General features: G+C 37.9%; 1 protein-coding gene across 1 annotated transcript in view; it reads right to left on the bottom strand.

Moving 5' to 3' along the window:
* Positions 1-784: 784 nt before the first annotated feature.
* Positions 785-10897, bottom strand: part of LOC143035051 (uncharacterized) — an 11584-nt gene continuing 1471 nt past the window's right edge. Inside the window, exons 2-7 of the mRNA XM_076201532.1 lie at positions 8924-9079; positions 7331-7539; positions 5580-5774; positions 4760-4858; positions 2958-3116; positions 785-1192 (exon numbers count right to left, since the gene is read on the bottom strand). Of these exons, the coding sequence (XP_076057647.1) occupies positions 1043-1192; positions 2958-3116; positions 4760-4858; positions 5580-5774; positions 7331-7539; positions 8924-9079 (968 nt within the window). The 3' untranslated portion in view covers positions 785-1042. The remainder of the gene's footprint in view (positions 1193-2957; positions 3117-4759; positions 4859-5579; positions 5775-7330; positions 7540-8923; positions 9080-10897) is intronic.

Raw genomic sequence — 10897 nt, 5'->3', positions numbered from 1 at the left:
TTACCTGTTTGTTTATTATTTAACTATACCTATGCATTTATTTATGTATTTTATTTGCAATTTACATTATTATAGTTTTTATTTATTCATTTAATATTATTATGTTTTTTTTCGCATCCGACCTAGATATGGACCAAAAGGTCTCTTGTCAGCATGTTCCGCCTTTGTAATCCTTTGTAATGCTTAAGTATACATTCTCCACTATTGCTCTTATACCTACGCAGTGGGTGAATGACTATTGTGTTTCAAAATATTAATGAAAACGACCATTTCAGTTTTCTTGATGAGATACATCGATTTATTTCAAATGAAATGTGACAACTTTTTGTTATTAAGTACATTATGTATGAATTCAACAGGGCTATAAACATTCTATATGTTCAATTCACGATAATGTCGTTATCGAATTGCATCGTTTTATTTCATGTGAAATAAGACAGTTTTTGGTATTAAATACACTACGTATGAATTCAACAGGATTATAAACATTCTATTTGTTCCATTCTTATAATTTCTTGCTCAGACAACTATAAACTTATGTATAAGAAGTAATGAATATATTAACTTATAAGAATCGCTTTAATACCATCTACAGTACAAACAAATTCGCATTGGAAATATACAATATGTAAAGTCGATTTTATTTATCAGATGTCCGTGCAAGTGTGTGTGACTTGGGTTTCGTCTCTACTTGAGGACTACAATGGAAATAAGCTTTTTTGTGTTATCCTCGGCATTTGTAATTGTTATTTCCAACTATGTGTTCTTTTCTATATCTGCACTTCATGTATATTGATTCAATGCCAAATAAAATTACTTACTTGATGTAGTCCATATTAGTGGAGGCTCCGCCAGGCCATTTTATGCAGTCGTGCTTGACGCCCGAAAGGGGTTATCACAATGGGCTATTTTTTCTTCAACCTCCAATTAATCGGCGGTACCGCCCACCCCCAGAACTATAATAAGTGATTCAACAGTCGGAGGAAAAATAGACCAGTGTGATGACGCCCTTAGGAAGGTTAGGGACTAGGGAAGTTTATTGTTAGATCGTCACGACCTTGACATGGGCTGAGGGTAAGTAGACGTGGATGTTGTTGGCAGAGTAAGCCAAGGTTAGATTTCTTCGTTTGGAAATATTTTCCATTATTTCTGTGTCTTCCTGCATGGCCATGGGGGTCACAATGACCAAGACCTGTGGGCAGACGTCATGTCGGTTAAAAATGAAAAAAAGAAAAGTGCCGAAAACCTTACCAGGAGGGACCGGTACAGAAGGACACACACACACACACACACACACACACACACACACACACACACACACACACACACACACACACACACACACACACACACACACACACACACACACACACACACACACACACACACACACACACACACACACACACACACACACACACACACACACACACACACACACACACACACACACTGGAACTTATACGAGGGGTACAAGGGGACCTACTAAAATGGGTGGAGGACTTGCTGATTGGCAGAAAGATGAGAGTAGTACTGAGAGAAAAATATTCAGGTTGGAAGGAGGTGATCAGTGGAGTTCCGCAAGGATCTGTACTGGCTCCAATAATATTTGCTATTTATGTAAATGACATGGATGATGATGTGCAATGTTACATGAGCTTCTTTGCAGACGACGCTAAATTGTTAAGGAAAGTAAAAACTGAAACGGATTGCGAATCATTTCAGGAAGACCCGAATAAGGTACAGAACTGGAGTCAGAAATGAGAAGTGGACTTCAACATTAAGAAGTGTAGCATAATGGAGTTTGGAAAAAGTAAAAATAGAATATCAGGACAATATAAAATTGGAACTAAGGAGGTAAAGAAAGTGGGATCCGAAAAAGATTTGGGTGTAATTATCTCAAACGACTTGTCCTATGACAAACATATAAACAAAATTATCGGAGAATCCTATAACTTGCTAAGATCAATAAAAGTGGCATTTACATATTTGGATGAAGATATTATTAAAAAAATATTAGTCACACTGATAAGGCCTAGACATATGCGGCGACACTGTGGTCACCCAGTACCAAAATGAATATAAAGAAAATAGAAAGAATCCAGAGAGTAGCCACAAAAATGGCCCCTGCATTTGCAGGCTTATCAAATGAGGAGAGACTGGCTAAACTGGAGTTACCGACTCTGGAGCAAAGAATAGAGAGAAGCTACCTACTGACCATCTACAGAATCATGAAGGGCACAGAAATACTCGATAGAGAGGACTTGTTGAACTGGGACAAGAGAATCACAAGAGGACATGGAAAGAAAATAAAAAAAAACATAGTTATAGAGGAGATCTGAAGAAAAACAGTTTTCCACATACAGTGGTGGACACTTGGAACAAACTGGACGAAAAAGTAGTGGGTGCAAAACCCATTCATGAATTCAAGACCAAAATAGACACTGCGAGATACAAAGGCGGGACACACGAGCATAGCTCCCCTTCCCGTAAAATGCAACTAGGTAAATACAACTAGGTAAATACACACACACACACATACACGCACACACACACACACACACACACACATACACGCACACACACACACACACCATGTTCGAGTCCCACCAGTGTTAAAAAAATCAGTATCTCTACAGTGCGAGCCGGCACTTCGACTCTGGCGGGCAAGTTGTGTGTGTGTGTGTGTGTGTGTGTGTGTGTGTGTGTGTGTGTGTGTGTGTGTGTGTGTGTGTGTGTGTGTGTGTGTGTGTGTGTGTGTGTGTGTGTGTGTGTGTGTGTGTGTGTGTGTGTGTGTGTGTGTGTGTGTGTGTGTGTGTGTGTGTGTGTGTGTGTGTGTGTGTGTGTGTTTTATTCTTTCCACCTTTGAAACCCATATTTTCCCCTCGGGCGCGTGTACCAATATGCCATGTTTTGTCCTTGTACATTTAGCCTCACTCATATTTTGACCAACTTACCCGAAACATAAAGTTTTTCTCCAACGCCCCAACAATGCCAAGTTCTCCTCCGTGAGTGGAGATGACGAGTAAGTCGGTCATTCTGGAATGTAAGGCCGCTTGGACCATAGTGGGTAAGTATATGCACTGCACACTCTGGGTCGTTCCAAGTTCGCGGTCCTGAAAAGGAAATGGAAGTTTTCATGAAAGTGGCAGTTGCCGACAAGATTGACGAGTTAAACACCATATGAGGACGGAGCCTTTATTTGTACGACGTTTCGCTTATTACAGCTTTTTCAAGTACAACTTGTACTTGAAAAAGCTGTAATAAGCGAAACGTCGTACAAATAAAGGCTCCGTCCTCATATGGTTGTTTAACTCGTCAAATGGAAGTTTCGTCACACCCCTACGGACCAGAGTCAGCTGGGATCTCGTCCAAGAGGGTGATAGAATTGATCACGAATTAATCACACGTTCCAAAAGGTTAGGCATGGGAGAAAGAGGAAGAGAGGAGAGAGGAGGGGAGGATGAGAGAGGGGGGAGGGAAAGAGAGAAAGAGAGACAGAAAGACAGAGACAGACAGGCAGACAGACAAGCAGAGAGACAAACAAAGAGACAAACAGACAGACAGAGAAAGAGAGAGGGGAGAGTATGATAGGGAGTTTTTCCTGGGTAATATGGACTAGGGACCCCCTTGTTCATATTTTTCAACCCCCCTCCCTTATAAGAGGGGTACAAAATTTGAATACTGTGTGTACACGTTTATGAATGTATGCATGCATGTATGTATATATGTATGCACGTAAGTATGTATGTATTTATGTATGTATGTGGTGATTGGTTTGACGACGACAACATCACTACTAGTTGATACTAGTTTTTATAATCGCACGCTGGCGTCGCGCGCGTGGGTGACCCCTTCTGGAGAAGAACAACCATAACAAAATTAAATTTTTGCTAAGGTGAAGCCTTTTCTAAAAGCCCTGCCGAAAGCCCCTAGTGGAGGATTGCAAAACATCATATGACACCAGTGACCCCTTACTGCAATATGATTGGTCAAAATGTTTTAGTGTTTTGTCCTTAGCCAATCATAGATGGTTGGAGGAGGAGCCTCACCCCTTTCAGATCTTTCGTCTTTGCTATCACAAAGAGTCTAAGTTTAAAGTCTAAGTCTAAAAGTCAAAGCTCTCTAGCAATTCCAAGTCTAAGTCTACAAAGTCTCTGCCTATCAGAAGTCCAGACTGCGGCCAGGAGACCCATATAGAAGGTCTGTATCAAATTTATTAAATCCAGCCTCCCACACCCCGTACACTCAATTACATTGTTAATTGCAAATACTAAAACAACAAATAAAAGTCATAGACAGGAGAATTAAGTCTCATTTAACACCACCATTTTGAGAGATGATAATGTGAGGTACTAAAACTATTCATACTCTTGTTCGTACTTCCCTGATCTAACCATTTTGGCCACAGTTCCCATTTAACTTTATAAATGTAATCAGGGGAGCACGACATGTATGTATGTATGTATACATACATATACCAAGGCTTTTTCCCCCTTACAAGGGAGGTAGCCAAAAAGGAAAAGGCATATATAATATAAATAAATACATATATAAAAATATCTATATAATATATATATTTATATATATAAATGTATATATATATATATAGTGTGTGTGTGCGTGTGTGTGTGTGTGTGTAAGTGTGTGTGTGTGTGTGTGTGTGTGTGTGTGTGTGTGTGTGTGTGTGTGTGTGTGTGTGTGTGTGTGTGTGTGTGTGTGTGTGTGTGTGTATGTATATATGTATGTATGTACTCACCTCGGGGGACACATATTGAAGAAGTCGATTGCTTCCCTCCTGGATACGACGCAGGACAGGTGGCAGATCTTTCGGTGTGTCTCTTATCCACAAAACATCCTGATATTTGCGAAAAAAAAATGAGTCTCTCAAAGGCTCTTACACGATTGATATGTATTGCCACCATCTAAGTTATTCTAAATGATAATGGCCGTGGTATGTAGGAATTATCTATCTATATACGAGTAGGCTCCTACATCTTTATGAGAGAGGTAGCCAGCCAAAGGTTACTCCCACCTCTACCCATCCTACTCCCACCTGTCAATCATTTCCCTTTCATTTCAGCTCCTTGTGGATGAAGGGTTATCCCTGTCCCCCTGCCCACTGCCCGGGTCATAGGCAATGCAGTAAGACACAGCACATCCATAGCGGAGCCAGCCGCCTCATTTACACAGCGGCCATCCCCCCTCGTAACAGCAGTTTATCATTTTCCATCAATGTTGTAGCCGCAATTTAGGCTACAACAGCAGGCAAGGTCGTCATATCAAGATAGCAGAACGAAACTCGTAGTAATGGATTAAAATTGGGCACAATTAGGTTTAAGAAGGAAATAGTCAAGAAATGGTTTACTAATAGAGTGGTTAACGAATATTATAGACTTAATAACCACATAGTGAGGGCTGAAACATTTGGTTATTTTAAGTGAAGATTAAATAACTTTATAGATAGAGATGACAAGTGCCTAGTGTAGGCCCTATGGTCTCCTGCAGTCTCCTCCATTCTTGTGTTATTATGTGTTTAAATAGATAAGTATTGAATAAATACATAAACAAAACATTACCTTCATGTTCTTTATACCTGGCGTGGCGCAGGCATTGATGGAGTACGACGATCTACCCATCTGTCGAAGGATGGAGTAATGCTCTGGATTAGGCTCCACCAGAAGTCCCTCGAAGCCAAGCTCCTGCTCCAGATAGAGCGTGAAGGACATAAATTCACCGTCCTGAGCTCCTACTTCGACAAATGTTCCATGGGGCTGAAACGACAAAAGACGAAAACTTTCTCGAGGGAGATCTTAACCACCTCAGTACGAGTCAAATTCTTGCGCGCAGCATCGGCTGCCATATGTACGACTCATCACACTACTCACATCATAGAATATAGTCACTGCTGTATTACCGAAGTGGTTAAAGGAGGATGTAAAATAATCGCAATGAGCTCTGGTTGAAAAAAAACCGGACAATTGAGGATGGATACATCAGAATAAAATCAAACGTATTTTTCATATTGAATATTTGATACATTCCTGGATACAGTGATTCCATTAAAAAGTGGTGTGTCTTAACAAAACTGTATTTAAAACAACAACAACAACAATCCTTTCGCTAGGGCTCCCTCAGCTGAATAAAGCTGTCTGGAGGTACCCAGAACAAATATGTAAGTTTCTAGAGACCAGTGATACCAGTGGTACCAGGTGGGAGTGCCATGGATGATGAATAAAATCACCTGATGGCAGCCAGGATAAAGGAAAACGTACCACCCGGTACGGAAGGGGTTACGGACTCGTCCATCGACTGTCGCTTCTTGCCATCTTCCAGCTGCCGCCAAGAGATTTTGTTCCAAGTTTGATGCCACGTCCATAAAGGAGGGGTCGGTCCGGCACTTCTGTTGGAACATGCACCTCTTGTCTGTATTCTGTCTGACGTCAAACGACTCCGTCTAGACGCACAATCGCCCTTCCTTAAGGCGTCATCACATTAGGTTACTTTCCCTCCGATTGTTGGAGCAGATCTCCAACCTTCAGCCTCTGGGAAGGAATGTAATATGCTGGAGGAAAAAAAAATTCTCCAGTATATTAAACGACATTCTATCTCTTCTTTTTGAGGAAACGAATTAGTTTGCCGTTGTGATTTGAATGCGGGAAAAGTTCTGGAGGTGGGCGGTACCGCCGATTAGTCGGAGGTTGGAGGAAAAATAGCCCAGTGTGATAACCCCTTTAATTGTGCTTCCCACGGTGTTGAGTTGACACTGTTCGGTGGCTTCCGCAGATGTATCGTGCAAGGCAGGAATGTTTCTTCCATCTTTCTTTTAAGTAATATCGGTATACATCCACGGAAAATTGAACTTGAAGCGATTCTTCAAAAATTGACACCATAACCAGTGATTTAGTTTCCCGCTGATGGATATTACAAAAAAATATATATATATATATATATATATACATATATAAATATATTTATATATATATATATATATTTACATATATATATATATTTATATATATATATATAGATGTATACATATATATATATATATATATATAAAAGATGATGGAAGTGGTTCTAGCCTCGCACGGCACCCCAAACACCCCAACGGCTGCCAAGCGGATAACGTCCAAATCAAAACCGTGTTTTAAACGCCCTTTGTACCGGAGGAAGACTTGACCAGCTCCCTTGACACTGAAATGTCTTTAGAGACACCCCATATTGACTCTCCTCCTCCTCAAAGATTTCCAAAAAAACGTTGAGTAAATACGACACAGGTTCCTCGATCGATTGTTCTCGAAAATAAACGCCCATCACGTCTACTTACTTGGTACTTTTTGAAGTAAGTAATGAGGAACTCGTGAGCTTCTCCCCACTTGTTGAAGGACGCCCATGGGGGGTTGACAAGGTCCAGACCGTTAGCGGCTTTGTAGCTCCCCCTGGGGGCCGGGGGATCCAGCCAATGAGCCCGAACGTAATTGAGGACGTCAGTGTCATATGGTGACACCCTGTTATCTATGGTGATGTAGATGCACTCTGGAAAATAATAGTAATAATAATAATAATAATAATAATAATAATAATAATAATAATAATAATAATAATAATAATAATAATAATAATAATAATAATAATAATAATAATAATAATAATAATAATAATAATAATAATAATAATAATAATAATAATAATAATAATAATAATAATAATAATAATAATAATGAAAATAATGATAATAATAATAATAATAATAATAATGATAATAATAATAATAATAATAATATATTGTATATATCAAGGGACTCCCCCTCTTGTAAGGGAGGTAGATAGCCAAGGCAAACACCTGTTCCCACCCTCCACCCATTGTTCCCCTCTCATTATAGCTCCTCTTGGATAAAGGGTCACTCCTGTCTCCTGCCCACTGCCTGGTTCTGAAGCAATGCAGCAAGGCACAGCACATCCACATCAGGGCCAGACGTTTCATTTATACCGTGACCTTCTCCCTTCGTCTCCTTATGCGGAAAATAGAGAAGACGGGGAGAAATCCCTTTGGCTGTCACTCACACCTAACCCCTACCTTCTCCCTTTCCTGCTCAACTGACATTCACCTCATGTTCAAAGTTCATATCACCTTGTTCTTATGGATACCTTTTGGGATGGATGAGGAATTTCTAGAAATGCTTATATACGAGGACAGGTTCTGGTGAAGTTTCACAATGGTAACCACTTTCAGCCTACGAAAAACACACACTTATGGAATCTCTCTCTCTCTCTCTCTCTCTCTCTCTCTCTCTCTCTCTCTCTCTCTCTCTCTCTCTCTCTCTCTCTCTCTCTCTCTCTCTCTCTCTCTCTCTCTCTCTCTCTCTCTCTACCTATATCCTATATATACATTCATATCTTTAACAACTTATTTACTGTATGCATAGCTGCTGGTATGCGTTGTTGCAAAATAATTACCCTCGTTTAGGACAGTAAATCCATCCATTACATCAGTAAAATAACACGAGTTAATACACATTTCACCAATTTTCAGGATCTACAGTGACTCAGACCAGCTTCTCTAACAAAAGGATTACAAAGGAGGAGCATGCCGACAGGTGACCTTTTGGTCCATAACTAAGTTCGGATGCAAAAATATATATATAATAATGATAAATGATTAAATATCAATTATAATAATATAAATAATGTTAAATAAGATAAGTAAATAAATAAATGGGTAAGGTTAAATAATAAACAAACAAGTAAATACTAAATAACAATAGACTGACAAATAGATAATAATAAATGATAACCAAGGAAATAATGATAAACAGACTAATAATAACAAATAAAAAAATAAATAACATAAAATAAATGGCAGGCAGTACAGTATCTTGCTTAAAAGATTAAGGTGGTCTTCCTTAGAATTGACACCAACCGTCACTGCAGTGGAGAATGAGACCAGCGTCCATTTGCAGCGCCAGATTGAAGACTAAGAAGGTAGAAGCGACGCCGACGATGACGTATCGCACGTAGCGACGGACTGCCCATCTGACGACTTGGTTAGTCATAACGATCAACGCGATGAAAGTGTCTAAATAAGAAGAGAAATTAAAATGTGTATGAAAATTGTCGTTGTCGACAAGAAACACGACTCGAGGACGGAGGCATTTTATGCAAAGGATTTACAAAGGCGAAGCATACGACAGATCTTTTGGTCCATAACTAGGTCGGATGCGAAAAATATATAATAATGATAAATAATTAAATAAATGAAATAAATAAAAATTATACTAATATAAGTAACAACAAATTAAATAAATAAATGCATAGGTCCAGTTAAATAATAAACAAACAGGTAAATAGTAAATAATAATAAATCGACTTTTCGCTCGTTAAAGCTTTATCAAGCATATCAAGATGTATGAAGACGTGTTTCATAGAGCTATGACAAGCGAAACGTCCTACTAATAAAAGCTATAATAATAATAATAATAATAATAATAATAATAATAATAATAGTAATAATTTTATTTGGCAATGAATCAATATACATGAAGTGCAGACAATGAAAATAACACATAGTTCGAAATAACAATTACAATTGCCGAGGATAACACAAAAAAATCATGTAAGCTTATTTCCATTGTGGTCCTCGTTAGACTGTTTTTTTTACATTAAGTTGCACATGGTGTTTATTTCTGTAAATAAAAATGTCTTATTCAAGACACTTGGCCAGGGATTCCCAAATTTCGGGTCATGACCCCCCCCAAAAGGGTAATAGGGGTCATGGAGGGGTCCAACTGTATGTACATTCAGCCACACAGACCCGCGTGATGATTAGCGTGTTCCAAGAAAGCAAACACATATTTCTCATTAAAATACAATGAAATCGATCCTTGTTGATAAACATTAATATACAATCATATTTTTTCATTACTTTATCTGCTGTGATTAATCTTTTAAATTTTGAAATAATGCTTCTGAGATATTAAAAAATTAGTGCGTTTTCAGGAGACTTCTAAAGGTTGTGGTCATGGATGGTCCAACTGTATATACATTCAGCCACACAAACCCACATCCTTCTTATTAAAATATATCATCAGATCAATCCTTGTTAATAAACATTGATAAACAATAATATATATATATATATATATATACATATATTTATATATATATATATATAATATATATATATTATTTCTCTCTGCTGTGATTAATAAAGTTTAAAGTAATGTATTTACGATATTAAAAATTAGTACGTTTTCAGAAGGTTTATAAAAGGTGGGGGTCATGTTAGGTTTTGCAATACTGAAAGGGATCACATACTGGGAAAGTTTGGGAAACAAATATTGCACTTGACTGTCGACAGATATGTGTACAGGATATTTTTTTCATCTATTTATCGACTTTCACATCTGAACACCTTTTATTGATCTGCCTGTACGTGAATGTTGGTAAAGAGTTTCCTTATCTGGATAAGAAAAGGAACAAACTGCCGCGCAATAAAAAGATTGATAAGTTTTCTGTCCTCTGACCTTTTTACAAAAAAGGATTACAAAGTCTGAGCATGCCGACAGGAGACCTTTTGGTCCATAACTAGGTCGGATACGGATTTTTTTTTTATAATAGGCCTAATGATAAATAAATAAAAAGAAAGAAATAAAAGTTATAATAACATAAATACTAACAAATAAAATAAATAGATAAATGCATAGGTATAGTTAAATAATAAACAAACAGGTAAATAGTAAATAATAATGAATTAATAGATAACTAATAATAAATGAAAAAAATAATAAACAGACAAATAATAACAAACAAACAAATAAATAATATAAAATAAATTACAGTAATCCTCATCTTATCTTCTTGTCACACATGGAACGCTCGTCCCTTATCAACAAAA

The sequence above is a fragment of the Oratosquilla oratoria genome, chromosome 18 (assembly GCF_046742065.1).
Source record: "Oratosquilla oratoria isolate Oo_2021 chromosome 18, ASM4674206v1, whole genome shotgun sequence".
Taxonomy (NCBI): domain Eukaryota; kingdom Metazoa; phylum Arthropoda; class Malacostraca; order Stomatopoda; family Squillidae; genus Oratosquilla; species Oratosquilla oratoria.
This window is presented reverse-complemented; position numbering and strand designations above follow the sequence as displayed.